The sequence below is a fragment of the Gymnogyps californianus genome, chromosome 6 (genome assembly GCF_018139145.2).
Source record: "Gymnogyps californianus isolate 813 chromosome 6, ASM1813914v2, whole genome shotgun sequence".
Classification (NCBI taxonomy): domain Eukaryota; kingdom Metazoa; phylum Chordata; class Aves; order Accipitriformes; family Cathartidae; genus Gymnogyps; species Gymnogyps californianus.
Genome location: NC_059476.1, coordinates 18,800,880 through 18,817,030, shown reverse-complemented (window position 1 = coordinate 18,817,030; position 16,151 = coordinate 18,800,880). Strand labels below are relative to the sequence as shown.

General features: G+C 35.8%; 1 protein-coding gene across 2 annotated transcripts in view; it reads left to right on the top strand.

Annotated features, from left to right (window-relative positions):
* The window catches only part of MYOF (myoferlin), a 73,726-nt gene that overhangs the window by 28,639 nt on the left and 28,936 nt on the right, over positions 1-16,151 (top strand). The window contains exons 13-25 of one of the 2 annotated variants that reach the window (XM_050898573.1): positions 252-355; positions 1,303-1,371; positions 1,488-1,531; positions 1,954-2,036; positions 4,330-4,368; positions 6,725-6,849; positions 7,333-7,449; positions 7,815-7,992; positions 8,837-8,961; positions 10,510-10,616; positions 12,869-13,061; positions 14,109-14,264; positions 15,292-15,423. In XM_050898573.1, the coding sequence (XP_050754530.1) occupies positions 252-355; positions 1,303-1,371; positions 1,488-1,531; positions 1,954-2,036; positions 4,330-4,368; positions 6,725-6,849; positions 7,333-7,449; positions 7,815-7,992; positions 8,837-8,961; positions 10,510-10,616; positions 12,869-13,061; positions 14,109-14,264; positions 15,292-15,423 (1,472 nt within the window). The remainder of the gene's footprint in view (positions 1-251; positions 356-1,302; positions 1,372-1,487; positions 1,532-1,953; positions 2,037-4,329; positions 4,369-6,724; positions 6,850-7,332; positions 7,450-7,814; positions 7,993-8,836; positions 8,962-10,509; positions 10,617-12,868; positions 13,062-14,108; positions 14,265-15,291; positions 15,424-16,151) is intronic. The other variant, XM_050898574.1, reaches the window with a different exon arrangement.

The window sequence follows — 16,151 nt, the reverse complement described above, 5'->3', positions numbered from 1 at the left end:
TCAACACTCCTTATGATGTTTCAAAAATTTATATTCTTGAAATTGCTCCTAAGACTAAATTGTCCATTTTTACCAGCAACACTGTTCAGAATTCTGTTTATCAGATTAGACTTTAGCCTACGTAGATCTGTAAGCTGGTTGATTTTGGTGGGATTGCTATGGGCAATTTATTATTTAGGCTGAATAAATAAATGAAATAAAATAATAATAAAAAAGCATAAACCTTAATTTCTTCTTTGACACCTCTCCAGTGGATGATGCTTTTGCACAGACTGTCAAAGAAATATTTGGAGGAGAAGCAGACAAGAAAAACCTGGTAGATCCATTTGTAGAAGTTTCTTTTGCTGGGAAAAAGGTAATTTAGTAAATATCTGAATCTTTGCATTCTAACTGTAGTCCTGAGAACAGATTTCATATGCTAATATAAATTTTTAAGTTTACTGAAGTTATGGACATAAAAAAGCATTAGCCCTAAAATTCACTTTGTAAAATGAGGACAAACTACAAGGTACAGTAGAATGGGTGTAAAGCTGATGATTAGTAAAAGGAATGTATGGCTAAATGCTAGGAACTGATGCATGCCAGATTGGTTGCCTACCAGTTGTTCCTGATTGCTTTTTGTAAAACTGATGGTACAGATCTTTCTGGACAGGTTAACAGCACTTGTACGTTTAATTACTAATGCGTTCCTTAGAATACCAAATTTGAGCTGAAGCACAATTGCACAACCTATATTCATTGCTAGACAATCTTTCTTCTTTTTTTTAAGAAGAAAAATGTGAGTCCTTTATTATGTTATATAGTCAGGTTGCCACGCCCAGTATTGTAAAGGATCTTCAGTAGACATGGCTAGCAAATAATATAGGCTCTCCCATAGAATATATTCTTCATCTACTCTAAAATCTGCATAAAGCAAGCTGGAATCAAGTCATTCCTTCGTCTCGTTTCTCTGCTGTGATAAGAGAGATCAGTACTAGTGTGAAAGCATATTAAATTGTAGCTAGTGGAAATAATAAGCTTTTTTCCTGTAGGGTAACTGCAGTCTCAGGTTTAAACACTATTTCAGAATTTTCTTTTCCCTCCAACAGTCATTGATGTTGCATATGCAGATTGGTTTAGCGGTATTTACCAATTGAAAACTAATGGCTCATTACAGCATAAACCACTCAGGATTCATCATTAACTACTACCCCTCATCTTACTTACCAAACAGAATGTGATTTATCCTAAATCATAGCTTGTGTATGCTTTTTTGTCTGTTTTATTTTTGATGTGCTGTATAGTTGATTTCATTTTTTGCAGGTTTGCACAAATATAATTGAGAAAAATGCTAATCCAGAGTGGAATCAAATTATTTATCTTCAAGTCAAGGTAAGGGTTTTTTCTTGTTTCTGTAGAAAACAGCCATCGTTTTGGAACTCAGGGCATTAACATTACAGAGGTGAAATAAGTAATGGGTTATTTTATTTTAATTGCTTTTTTTTCAGTTTCCCTCGATGTGTGAGAAAATAAAACTTGCAATTGTTGACTGGTGAGTTATGACTTTTAATCAAAGTACTAGACAAGGTAATAGACAAGGTAAAAGACATTCTATAGATGTCAGGTGTTTTTACAGTCTATGAGAGTATTTAAGCAAGTGTTTAACTATCTTCCTTTATGGTTTCTTTACAAGAGACCTGATTAGTGTAACATGGGAGTATTGTTAATTTTGTGCAGTGAGCACTGAGCACTGTCGCTATTTAGGTGATAGTGTAAAAGTCAGGTGACTTCTTCATGATACAGCCCACTTCTGTAACTAGCCGTTACCATCTGTGTTAGTAATATTAAAGCATTCCAGGTGATATAAAATGTGTGCACACTGTCTTGGAGTGCATTTAGTCACTGGTAGCTTGCTTCTGTGTAGGTTGACCAGCATTATATTTAAATAAAATCTTTCTTTTTTTCTTTTTGTAGGGATCGTCTTACAAAAAATGATGTCGTAGGAACAACATATTTAAGTCTCTCAAAAATTGCTTCTTCTGGAGGAGAAGTTGAAGGTAATTGATTGAGCAGTATGTAACTTACTATCTTCTCTTGTGTTACGAGGAATAGCAAAGATCAGTGTTCTAAGAAAGTTAATTTTCCTATAGTTCCTCAATTCTGTGGTGACAAGGTTATCTGTTTCTGGAATTTTCAAAACAATGCTCCTAGAAAACATACTGTGGGACTGTTCAAAGTAAAGTATTAAAATTTTAATGTTTAAACCACATCATCATGGAAATAGCAGTAACTAATTCAAAATTTGGTGTTTAAACCACATCATCATGGAAATAGCAGTAACTAATTCAAAATTTGGTGTTCTGTTATATATATAAAGTTAATGAATTAATTAAATTTGTGAGTACTTTCCCAAATTCAGAAAACGATGTGATATCACAGTCTTATCATGAGTAAGACATGCAAATTTACTAAGATACTTAATAAGACATCTAATTTAAAAGCAATCTGGAGTCACTGTTTCAGAATCACTACTTCACTGGGCACTGGTAGACAAGACTTCTTTTGCCACCTTATAAGCGTGTCTGTTCTTTCTCTGGGAAGAGAACCTAAAAGCTGGGGAATGTTCCTGAGTAGTTAGCCTACGGGAACTATCTAGAACCACCTGCTCATTTCCTGTATACTACTAGGCTGCTTTCAGGTGCTGAGGGAACTTGGATCAGTCTCTGCTCTGATCAGCAGCTTACTAGAAACGGGCACTGCATCTCATTGCATGAGTGCTCCAAATTACTACTTAGTAATCCTTATTTTAGTAGCTTCAATGAATGAAGATTTTAATTGCAATGCTATGATTGCAGACAATTAACTTACGTGCTTCAGTCAGCATAGGTGACTGGATATGTAATTTCATAAAAACTAAAAACCAAAACTGATTAAGTGCAAGAAACCAAATTTAGTTAGGCAGGATATGAAGTTCCTAACATGTTGTCCTAATTGGACAATACCTTTGCAATAAAACTCTTCTTTACAATATTGTAAGAAACATTTTTTGTGCCAAGATTTTGGGAAATATAAAAAAAAATCCTGTTACATTTATGTTCTAATATAATATTGTGATTATTGATTATTTCTTTGTGATCTATATCCATAATCTCCTCTTCTTTGTATAGCAAGATCTTTCATACAATTGAGCCAGCTCCATGACAAGGATTCTGTGTTAATTTGCCAGGAAAAACATTTATCTTTTCAATGAACATAGTGTGGCATATTAGTTGTCCATACAGAATTGTAAAGTTCACGGCTAAACAGGCTTAACATTTATTTATCTGCCTATCTACTCTAGGTTGAAGGACACTGGCTCAAAACCATTTCCACCATTGCCACAAGAAGAATCTAAATTACTATTTTTTCTGTTGTGTTTATGAAATCTATATGATATGTACTTTTCTGAGACAGACCAGTTTGTCCTTAAGTTGGTAGCTATGTCAGGAGTTTAAAAACAAAATTAGTGGCTCCAATCCTGTAGTGACTTGAGCCAAGTATTTATCTGATTGGATGGAACTGTATTTTCAGTCACATAACTTCAAGCTTATAACCCAGTCCTCTTGGAAGTACTGCTGCTGAAGTAAGACTTTGTGCAAACATTCTTTTCATATATTCCACACACAGCCAGAGGCAAAAGAAAGGGTTACAGAAAAAGGCAATGGGAAATCAAAGACAGAAGGGCTGGGCTGTTGGATAAAATTCAGCTCTAGAGAGATCACTTGTAATACCCACATAAGTAACTTGAACTGCTGCTGAGTCACAGCTCATTTATACTTCAAACCCAGGCACTTAGTAACTCAGAAGATCTTATTTGGATTCTCTCTCTACCAAGGTACTGACATTGGAATAGCCATTTCTATGTAAAATCCCAGATTATGTTCCCTTGAAGTCAGTGCCATGTCTGAAGCCCGTTCTGGCTTCTAAAGGATTAGGAAACTGAACTAGTCTATATCAGAAGATATCCTAATGGGCCCTGAAATGTAGTGGTTTTCATAAATGTTCTTAAGATTTTAAAATAATTTTTAAAATAAAATTTTATTTTGTGAGGAGAAGAACTATACAAAGCTGAAAGAGAAGCATCAAAACAATGTATTTTGTAAGCTACATGCTTTTTTTTTTTCCTTTGGAATTTGTACAGGAAGAGTAATACCTTCATATTTTAATCATGAAGCAAAATTCTAGCCCATATGAACTTTATTTTTTCTCAGGCCTTCAACTTTATTTTAAAAGCATATTGCTTTGTGATGTATTTGTTTTTAAAACGCTATTGTCATTTGTCATGTACCTTCTTCTCTTTTCATAATATAGAATTTTCATCTTCGGGAACAGGGGCTTCATCATATGAAGGTTTATATCTTCATCTGTTACTGATTTTGCTTTCCATTGCCCAAACTGAGAAGTATTGCCTAAGAAAACCCATCATCTTAAAAAATATTTTTTAATAATTACTTGTCTAAAAGACTTCACCATTATGATTAAAGAGTATCAAACATAACTGACTGTATAAAACAGTTTTGGCACTGGAACTGGTTTGAAAATATTTGTTTGGCTGGCGCTTCAAGCTGTGTTTTAGAGTTGAGCATGCAGTTGCTTCAATTATAAAGTGCTTAGTCTAACAATGGCTTGCAATTTTTAACTTGGCTATGAGATCGCAACTATATTTGCACCTGCAGAGCCCTGCAGAAGTAAATAACTGTCTAATATAATTAGTGGCTGTTTTGCTTATGCTTAGCTAGTTATATAAATAAAGTCTGAAAAATGAAATCTGATTCTGTTAAAACCTGGAGAGATGGCTTTTTACATAACCGGCCAGGTTGACATCCAGTTTTGAAAGACTTTGTGGTAAATGCGTGATCATCAGCCTTCTAAATGTAAACAATTGAATTTCAAATGTAAACAAATAAAAAAAAATTCTTTTTATTCCAGGTTTGGGGGGGGGGGGGGTGTTCGTTTGTTTGTTTGTTTTGTTTTAAAATTTATATTCTGTTTAATTTATGAGCATCAGTTAGTACTGAATGTATTAATTCAACACAGATCTGTACCTTAAATCTAGTCATATTGAGATCTGATGTGAGCAGTTCAGTGTTAGAATTTTTTAAAAATTAGACGATATTCCAACAAGAGTCTGAATTCTTTTTCATTCAAATTTTTATCTGTTTCTGATTCAGATGTAAGGATGTGAAAGTATCCAAATGCAAAATAGAGAACCGCAAATCTTTATTTTATATTTTACAGATTTTATGTGACTTTGTGTTGACAGGAAATTACATCAAGACATCACATTCATTTTTATGATCCATTTGTGTCACTCACTAGTCACAGTGGCAAAGTCATACAAGGCATAACCCTTTATTTTCACTTTCTTATTTCAGCCATCCTTTCCTGTGATAAATGCATCCTTCTTTGTGCTGCATATCACCCTAAGTGATATCTGTTGCACGGTTTAGAACCTGATTCTCCTCTTTTTTTATACCAGGATCATTTGTTCAAAGACAAAAGCTAGGATACAAGAAGGAAAACAATATAGAATCTTTCCTGTTCACTCAAAACTATGCAGTATTTTTCTGCATGTGTGTTGCTTACCTTGTTCTAGTTCTCTTTGCACTACTCATCAAATTTATGAATCAGTAGCCTTGGCATGTGTTTGATTGCTACTGAAAGAACAATTAACTCCCTTAAGTATAGACTTTAATTGGCTCTAAAAAGAGCTTTTTAGAATCTCATTCATCTAATAAATTTGCAAGGCATGAACGCAAACCCAAAAGATAACAGTAGGAATACAACTAAGGCTTCCCTATATATATTTTGCTGCTAAAAAACAGAACACAGTATAAAAATACAAAGTTATGACAGTAAGCGTTAGCAATGGAAATACCTTTTCAAGTTCTTAGATATCTTAAATATCTGAAAATAAACAATAGCTTTGGTGTGCAGTTTCTTAGCTTAGCTGTTAAAACTGACAAAAATATCTAAATCCTTATTAATTTTTTTTTTAGCTAGATTAATTTTGTTAGTCATGGAGTAAGAATAGTATACAAATTAGAGTATATTGTCATTGGAATTAACTGAGTTTGCAGACTTTCAGTCTTGTATGAATTTTAGCTTACGGAAAAGGGAGTTTGTGAGAAACAATGCACTGTAGCAGTTATGAGTAGAGTTTGCAGTAGTCTGTGTTTTACCCTGAAGTATAACCACAGAAAAATTATACTAAAATTACATCAGTAGGATTAACTATGCTAAACAGTAGGGTTTTGTTTCCACTAGGGTGTGCATCTTTTTTGTAGCTGTTTAGCTAGAACAATGGCCTATGCATTTAAATGATTGCAAATGTTTCACTCAGTTTAACTTATTTCTAGAAAATATGCTTTCTGTTAACATAAGAGTGTATTACTCTTTCACATAAATGAAAACCTGATATTTGGAGTGGGGCAGAAGTTCTGTTTATTCTGTGGTTTTTTACTGCATGAAGTAGTATCTAGTAAGTGTTGTAGATGAAGAAGGAGGTTAGGAACAAGTACAGTCACTAGTATAATTACTTTAAATTCATATAGTATACCAAGAGAATAAAGTGTTCTTACTTTACTAATAACTAATACGTGACTAATATCTAACATTTGTTCTACTGGGTTTGATAGTAATGTTAATTGTTTTGCTGGCTCTGAATGATAATTAACAAAGATATAATGGTAATGTTTTCTGTTAGTAAACACTGGAGAAACTGAAGTTGGCTTTTTACCAACATTTGGGCCTTGTTACCTAAACTTTTATGGAAGTCCGAGAGAATACACTGGATTTCCAGACCCATATGATGAATTAAACTTTGGAAAGGTCAGTTTCTTTACTTATTGTTTTTAATAAAAGGATTAACCCCAATTGTTTGTAATCAATGAATGAATTTATTTTAATGTTTTTGTTTGTTTGTTTCACATTATACTCCTTTTGGTGTTTCCTTTTGAATAATATTTTATATTTATGATTAATAAGGAAATACGACAGTATTTTCCATTCTTATCTGTTTTTGTTTTAAAGGTGTTTTTGAAGGAGCAGCAGTGGTTTTGATGATTTTCACTATCTGCATCTCTGCATGCATTTGTATTTCTTATTTCCTTGTTTTCGCAAATATATATTTTTCACTGCTGGCATTAATTAAAGCCAACTGCTTTATTTCATTTCTTCAAATATGTACATCCATGCCTCTGCAGAAGTTTTGAGAACATTTCAGTGAAGCCAGAATCATGCACAGCTAAAGAATGAGTATGCTACTTTAGGACAAATATATAAAATTGGATTCAATGTGTGATTATGTTACAGGGAGAAGGAGTTGCTTATAGAGGGAGAATTCTGGTTGAACTATCTACAATACTTGAAAGCAAACCTGTTAATAAAAAGTTAGAGATGATTCCTAATGATGACTTACTGGTTGTTGAGGTAAATCCTTGTTTTATTGTCAGTGTTGGTAATGGAGATGTGCCTTGGCTCGTTATTTTTGGAGAATGATCTAACTTACTATAATTGAAACAACTGAGTTGAATCTCAGAATTAAGAGAGGTGGTTGTTGACAGTGTGGCTACAAAAATGTCATACCCTCGTAGTATGAAATGTTAATTTGAAACATTTTTATAATCCCAAACACAGAAATTTATTATGCACACATTATGTCTTTTTGGTTGCTTTTTAGAAAGTAGTAACAATAATAAAATTATTATTTCCATTAAGAAATTGCTATTGTTTTCTATAATTGTGGATCCTGTGTTACAAATATTGAAATACAACTAAAAAGGTTGTTTTTGTAGAAATACCAGCGCAGACGGAAGTTCTGCTTGGCTGCTGTGTTTCATTCTGCTACCATGCTGCAAGACACTGGTGAGCCTATCCAGTTTGAAGTTAGCATTGGTAACTATGGCAACAAGTTTGATACCACCTGTAAACCTTTGGCATCAACAACTCAGTACAGTCGTGCTGTTTTTGATGGTAAGGATGCTGCTGGTATGGGGATAAAATCATGTAAAATTCTCTTTTTGAGGTGCTATTTTATAGCTTTGGAATGACAGCCCTAACTGCACTAAAAACTTATTGAAAACGTGACAGAAAAGAACGTGTGGCTCTTCACAGCTTGTGAGAGGAAGTTACATTTATGGAATATATGCTGCAAAGCCTACTGAGGTTATTAAAAAAATTTTCACAGAATTCAGTGAAATCTTTTGACCGTGTACTAGATGTGCACAGGAAAATTGGCAAGAAAAAAATCACATTATTTTACAGGTATCTAAAAACTAGGGATTAAATAGGGAAAATACCCTTTGAACATTCTGATTTAGAATAAAATAAAAACTTGTTTTTAAGGCAGATGTCTGGCAGCCTAGAAGAAAACAACCTAGCTAGATCACAGGAAAATATATTTTGGCTATAACTTTTTTTTATTAACTGCAAACAGTAGCAGTTCTTTTTTTCTGTGTATTAAATGAAGTAATCAGGTTTACTCTGGAAAATAATTATTTGAATATTTTATTTCAGAGATACACTTGTATTAATGTGCTATCTACATCGGTAAGTTACGGGAAAGAATAATGAGGATGTTAACAGATAACTTATTGGAAAAAATCCATTGGATTTTGAAACACTTTGAAGTAAAAGTTTACCATCCAACAGACACTACAGTGGCTGAAAAATACAAATCCTTTGATAAGTTTGGACTACCTTGTATGTTCTTAATGAGTTGTAGTACCTAAATGAAATAAATATAGCAACTTGTGCAGTGTACAGTATGTATTCCTGCCAAGAATTCTAACTCTAACATACAAATGTTTCACACCAGGTAATTATTATTACTACTTGCCATGGGCAAACACAAAGCCAGTTGTAACGCTGACTTCTTTTTGGGAGGACATAAGTCATAGATTAGACCCTGTGAATGTAATCCTAAACGTGGCTGAAAGACTGGTAAGACACTTAAGATCTTTCTTTTGCTGATACGCTTTTCATTTTTACTTTTTTTCATTTAGAGGTGTAATCAAAAAGTGACATTTTGAGCAAATTATGGAACAGTTTTCTGACACTTTTCCCTCCTTTTTTCCTATTCAAAATTAAACATTAGTGTAACAAATGGCACTGCTAATCACAGGTCTGTATTCTGGCAAGGCCCAACACGCTCCTGCTTGAATCTGCAGGGAATTCCCATAGGAATTGTGGTGGGTCGAGCCTGGCTGGATGCCAGGTGCCCACCAAAGCCGCTCCATCACTCCCCTCCTAAGCTGGACAGGGGAGAGAAAATATAATGAAAGGCTCGTGGGTCGAGATAAGGACAGGGAGATCACTCAGCAACTACCGTCACAGGCAAAACAGACTTGACTTGGGGAAAATCAATTTAATTTACCAGTCAAATCAGAGTAGGACAATGAGAAATAAAACCAAATCTTAAAAGCACCTTCCCCCCACCCCTCCCTTCTTCCCAGGCTTAACTTTACTCCCGAATTCTCTCCCTCCTCCCCACTCAGCAGCGCAGGGGGATGGGGAATGGGGGCTGTGGTCAGTTCATCACACGTTGTTTCTGCCGCTCCTTCCTCCTCAAGGGGAGGACTCCTCACACTCTTCCCCTGCTCCAGCGTGGGGTCCCTCCCACGGGAGACAGTCCTCCATGAACTTCTCCAACATGAGTCCTTCCCATGGGCTGCAGTTCTTCACGAACTGCTCCAGCGTGGGTCCCTGCCATGGGGTCACGAGTCCTGCCAGCAAACCTGCTCCAGCGCGGGCTTCCCACGGGGTCACCACGTCCTTCGGGCATCCACCTGCTCCAGCGTGGGGTCCTCCACAGGCTGCAGGTGGATATCTGCATCACCGTGGGCCTCCATGGGCTGCAGGGGGACAGCCTGCCTCACCATGGTCTTCACCACGGGCTGCAGGGGAATCTCTGCGCCGGTGCCTGGAGCACCTCCTCCCCCTCCTTCACCTTGGTGTCTGCAGAGTTGTTTCTCTCGCATAGTCTCACTCCTCTCTCCCACTGCAATTGCTGCTGTGCAGTAACTTTTCCCCCTTCTTAAATATGTTATCCCAGAGGTGCTACCACCATCGCTGATGGGCTCGGCCTTGGCCAGCGGCGGGTCCGTCTTGGAGCTGGCTGGCATTGGCGCTATCGGACATGGGGGAAGCTTCTAGCAGCTTCTCACAGAAGCCACCACTGTAACCCCCCTGCTACCAAAACCTTGCCACGCAAACCCAATACCAAGAGTCCCCAGTGTCGGTTAGGGGCATGTTAAGTCTAAAACTGTTATTTGCTTTGGAAGTTAGGTGCAATATCATGTATTGTTAAATACAGTGAGAAAGAACATAGGAATAGTCCTGTTAAATATGCATCAAGTTTGAACATCTGAGTCTTTTTTGATTTGGGCTTTATACATACAAGTAAATAAGATTAAAGTCTTGAAACTCATATTGAACATAAACCACAATGGAAGTTTGTAAGTGCAAATTCTTTTCTTTGAAACTCCTCAGCAATCCAACTTAGCCACCTTAAAATCAGGAATGCAGGCTAAAATTTCTGAAAACCGATTAGCTGAGATGTGGTTGAAGCTGATTGATGAACTTACAGAAGATATAAGGTAAAAGTACCTTTTTTATCTCTTATGTTATCATTCTAGGCCTGCTCAGAATCTTCACTATTGCCTTTACTAAGTCAGAAAACAAATTCTAAGGACCATAAAACTGATTACCCCTGTGAACTGATCTGAGAACTGGAATTCCAAAAGTTTCTGAAAGTAATAAAACAGCATGGATGTTGCCAATGAAGTAATCCATCTAGTTTTGTAGTTCTCCTTTATCTTAGTCACTGACAGTAGTAAAACAGCATCTCTTGAAAAAAATCTAAGGCAGGACTGTTCTGAAAATGTGAAATTGTGGATCTCTGCTGCCTTTCTACCATCTTGCCTTCTTTAGAATTCCTCATGTACCTTTTGTTTACCCATGTTTCAATGTTATTTCTGAAACTGAAGAGGGAAGAAATTCTGTGATTTACTGGTAAGCCCAGAATAAAAAATTCAAAAAGCTATTTAGAGCTTAAGGGCCATAAAGATGATGTTTTTGAATAAGCCTTTAGTCAACATGTCTGTATGTATGGGAGTGTTCAGAGAAGGCAATAGGAGTCAGCACTTAGGGTTTTGAAGGAGAATAAATTCTAAATAGAGAGGAAGGAACTGTATGAGAAAAAGACATTAATAGAAGGAGACATTGAGGTGGGGAGAGACACTTGAAAAACATTAAACACGTGGGTGATGAAACAGCACAGGAAAAGGAAAGGGAAAATGAGAGAACAGTTATTATCCATCAGAGGAATAACAGAGAACATGAAATGAGAGAACAAATTCATCAAGCTGTAGAGCCAATATAAAAGTGAACAGAGGAAAAAGCAGTGGAGATCAGTATATACTAGCAAAGAATTATATGATAGAAAACTTACGTCAAAATATAAACTAGCAACTTCATAGAATACCTGCTGTGATCTGGAAGAAAGCAGAAAGAAAGAACTGACATACTTCAGGAAAGCAAAATGTGAAGGGCAAACTATTGTCACATGGAGCCATTTAGTGAGCGTAGGAACTTCAGGTTTTATATCAGTTATGTCAACCCATCCTCCTGACGCACATCTGCAGTGTTATTAATTCAGTCCATTATTTTATAACATGTCTTCTCACTCAACAATTATGGAGCAATAGCACCTAGATATATCAACCAGATGAGCTTCCTGTTTTTCATAGGATACAATGCTCTTTATGGTTTGTTTCAGCAAATGCATGAAACCTGTGTCAAAGACATAATTCCCTGTGTTGAATTCATAGAACAATTTTTCTTGCCATGGTAAAGTTTAAATGAGTTAGGAGTTTGAGAGAGTTTTCAGTGCACTATTTAAACTTAAAATGAGGTGAATTTCTGGAAGTTCTGCTCTGGTACATTTGATTCATGTGTAAGTACTTGCACCCAGGGCAGGCACCACTTGCATTCAGATTAGTAGAACTAACTATAGTGAAAGGCACAATAGTCACTATCAAGGTTTTGCAGAATCAAAGCCCTTAGAAGTGCATGGCTTGTCATTAAAAATAGGTCAGAGAAGAGTCAGTCTTTTCAAACTTGGCAATGTCTTTGGAAATTTTTTTTTTTTTTTTTTAAAGTATCATATTAAAGACCTCTTAATGAACTCTGTTAAAGGGATATAGTCATTGGTCTTTGAAAAGCTGCCTTTTCCTCAAACCTCCACCAACTCAAAAAACCTCATTTTTCCTGGGCGCTGTTGTGATGCTATAGGATTTCTTGGTTCCATTGAATAGTTACTTTGCCCTCTGGTGACTCTGAAGTTCTGTGTCATGGATTTCTTTTAGAGTTGTTCGATGTTTTCATGCCAGAGGGTTAGATAACTCTAGTCATAGACACAAGTTGTATTTGTATATTGAGTTTCTGAGAATTTACAGTTTCCACTGAAGGAAAGGAACCTAATCTTGGTCTGAAGGCATTGATTTTGTCTTTGAGATGTACATTCTGAGGCAATAATTTTCTAATTTGAATATATAGGGAAATGGATTTTGCTTGGTTTGGTTAGCAGCAATTACATTAAAGCATACACCTCGACCTGTTCTACATTGGTGCTTGTTATGTAAGCACAGCATTTCCCTTGCTTTTACTGTAAACACTTTGTCAGGTGGAAATCTCTGCAGAAATAGATGCTGTAGCACTATTCCGGTGGTTTTCAATCACAGGAAATAATAGCACTCAATCTGTTGCCACTGTATGCATGTCCGCGTTTAGTGTGTGGCTAAATAAAATCCACTTAGATTATTAACCATAATAAATATTCTCTTTTCAGTAAACCATTTCCCCTCATAGAAGGCAAATCTAATATTACAGTCCTTGACACTCAGATAGAAAAACTGCGTCTCAAGTCTCTCAAACAGATTGGAGAAGCAGCTGCAAGGATGAGAAATGAAGCTACTGATGTGAAAGCCACTCTGACAGAAATTGAGGACTGGTTGGATAAATTACTGCAACTGAGTGAAGAGGTTAGTACTACACAATACCAGTGATTCAGTCAGTGTAGAAATAGCTGTCTAACACAAACTGGTGTAATGTTCACTGCTGATCAAGCAATATCCGCTCCCCTTAGAAGAGTAATTTTAGATGCTGTGAACGTAAAAATGTTTCCCTCTGTAATTAGGATTTACTTAAATATAATGTTTTAGTGTGTTAGCTGTCATCACTGAGAACGTGTTGGGAAATAACCACTCTGTGATTTGTAGAATAGACTCTATTCTGTTTAAAGTGACAGTATTTTGTCCTTTCCTTTCTTCCAGAATTGCAAGTCACCTTGCTGGTTCAGGGACTGCAGGATATATGTTGTACTTCCGCAGCTTCTTAGCCATAGTAATCAACTCCTAACAGAGTTAGATCTGTTTGTTTCTGTGGTTTTTAAATTTTCAGCAACATCTTAAGTTTTCATCTTGGTTATCTTGTAATTGGTTTTCACAACATAGTAGAAATGTTTTATTTTTTCTTGTCACTTTTGCTTTGAAAAGTTACTGATTTAAAAAAAAAAAAAGAGCAGTTGATTTGTCAGACTTGCAGCTAGCATACAAAGGTGTGCACAAAGTTGCAAAAAGATAGTAGGCTGTTTCTGTCTTCTGCTAAAGGTCTTATGATGATCTACCCTTAACGTGGAAGCATTACAAGCACTTAAATATGTAGCAGGTCAATCCAAAGCATTAGCATTTGGGATCAGTCACTATAGTCGCCATAAAGGAATTGAGATACAAAATGTCTTTAGAAAAATTTGCAAAAGATATAGGAACTGGTTTTTTTTAATAAAACTTACTTGCTTTCCAACAATCTCAATGGTATTTTTAATGATTGTTTCAGAACTATATATTGCGTTATTTGCAAAATAAAACAATTTCCTCTATTTATCATAAATTCATGTTAATTATTGATTCTGCGTGATAAATCTTTTGACATAAATCCTAATTTATGCTTCTGTTGTCTAAGCATTACATTAGTTTAACATTCTATTAATTACCATTCTTAACCTTCTTTTCTCCACAAATAATCCACAGCCACAAAACAGTATGCCTGATGTAATCATATGGATGATCCGAGGGGAGAAAAGACTGGCTTTTGCTCGTGTTCCTGCACACCAAGTGTTGTATTCCACAACGAGCCCCGAATCATCTGGCAAATATTGTGGAAAGACCCAAACAATCTTCTTAAAGGTACTTTTTTTTTTTCCTCCTTAAAAAATAATTAACTCTCTAAACTGTGATGATTTCTGACATGAGCATGAAACATGCAAACAAACTATGAACAATGAGGTGTCAAAACTCAGGACAGATTAAAAGCCAACTGCATATAGCTTCTTCAAAATATCACAGAAATTGTAATGTAAAGTTCATCATAAGCCAGTTAGAACCAGCATCAGCCCCTAACTCTGAGGCTTTTCTGAAAGAGCTCAAAATTGTGATAGGACTTTTAAAGTGTTACTGGGGTTGGTGTTTTGGGGTTGGACGTGAATGGAGACTTTCAGAGGGAATAATTAGTGTAAGTCAGAGAAGTTCCAAAAACCTATTCAAAGTTTTGGATGGTTTGCTGCAAGTAACACAGAGCGTGTCTACACCCAGAGGTTCCCTAGTATGTCTCTCTGCCTTGAGTCTTACTCTTGAATAGGAATGCCTTTCTCCATTTAAGTTTATATTGTCTTTAATTGGAATAAACATAACCAGAAAAAAGGCAATCTGAGTGTAGAACAATAGCATTTACAGAGTTTGTACTAGTAGTTGTATTGATTAATGCTTCAATGCAGACAAGCCTGTATCTTCATGGTTTTATGCAAGCCCCCTTCTCATGCATGTTATGATGCATTGCTTCTACACTTAGTGAACGATTCTGACTAACCTCTGCGTTTCCAGAGTCTCCTGATGAGAAATGCTAACATCATCATTTTAGTTTTAAGTTATTGTCATAATTAAAAAGTCATTGCTGGATGAAACTTGGGAGAGAATATACAGGAACATGGATGATACTACTGTTACTGTGTTTCGTTTTTACATGCCCTAGGCACGTACCATTTAAAGAATGTTTCCTTCCTGAACTATTTATTACTGGCTTTTGAGGAAATGCAGTACAGGAAGAGATAAATAAATCATGTATTACTCATATCTTTATGTTATTGTATATATTTTACTGAAAGCTACAATACCTGTATAACATAACAAAGACTAACTTTTTTTGTTTGTGTGCCAGTACCCACAGGACAAGACGAAAGATGTCAAAATGCCTGTGGAGTTGCGAATTAACATTTGGCTTGGGCTCAGTGCAGTTGAAAAGAAGTTTAATAGCTTTGCAGAGGGAACGTTCAGTGTTTTTGCAGAAATGGTATGTCCATCATCGCTTTCTTACTTTAAACTTGGACGTGAGTGTTAGGAATTCAGTGAAATTGGAGCTCTTTGGAATTTTTATTTTTGCATGCCAGGCAGAAAGGGAGAGTAGTATTTATTATACTGAAACAAGTAGACCCCATTCAAGGCAATTAATGATCAAGTCCATTGTGCCTACCAGATGAACTTCAGCAGACCAGATTCTGAACTGGTTAATCAGGTAAAAATCTGGTTAACTCCAGTGATTTTAAAGAAAGACATTTATTTTAGATTTTTATCAGTGGGATCTAGACCATTACGTTTTGGCATGTGAATAACCCTTTTATTTTAATTGCTTCTTCACTTCTACAAATGATACTTGGATACAAGTGGATTTGCTTAATAATGATTCTTTTGTAGCAGTAGAAAATTTACTGTTACAGAAAAAACTGGTCAAAACCAGTAGACTTTTCTGGCAAAACGCTATAATATGGTAACATTTCAATGGTAAGAGTTAACAAATTTGGAATAAAAATGCTTGAAATAGTCCCACAGCATATAACAGACATTTCGAATGATAATGGTAAGCGGCAGGTGTCTTTTATATGCCCCATCACCTAATGGTGCATATAATCCAATATCAGTATAACAGCTAATGAAATAAGACATTTTTACAGAGGCTTGTGTCATCATTGCACCTATGCTTAAACATTTAGTAGTGCTGTAGTAAGTCGCTTAAAATAGTCA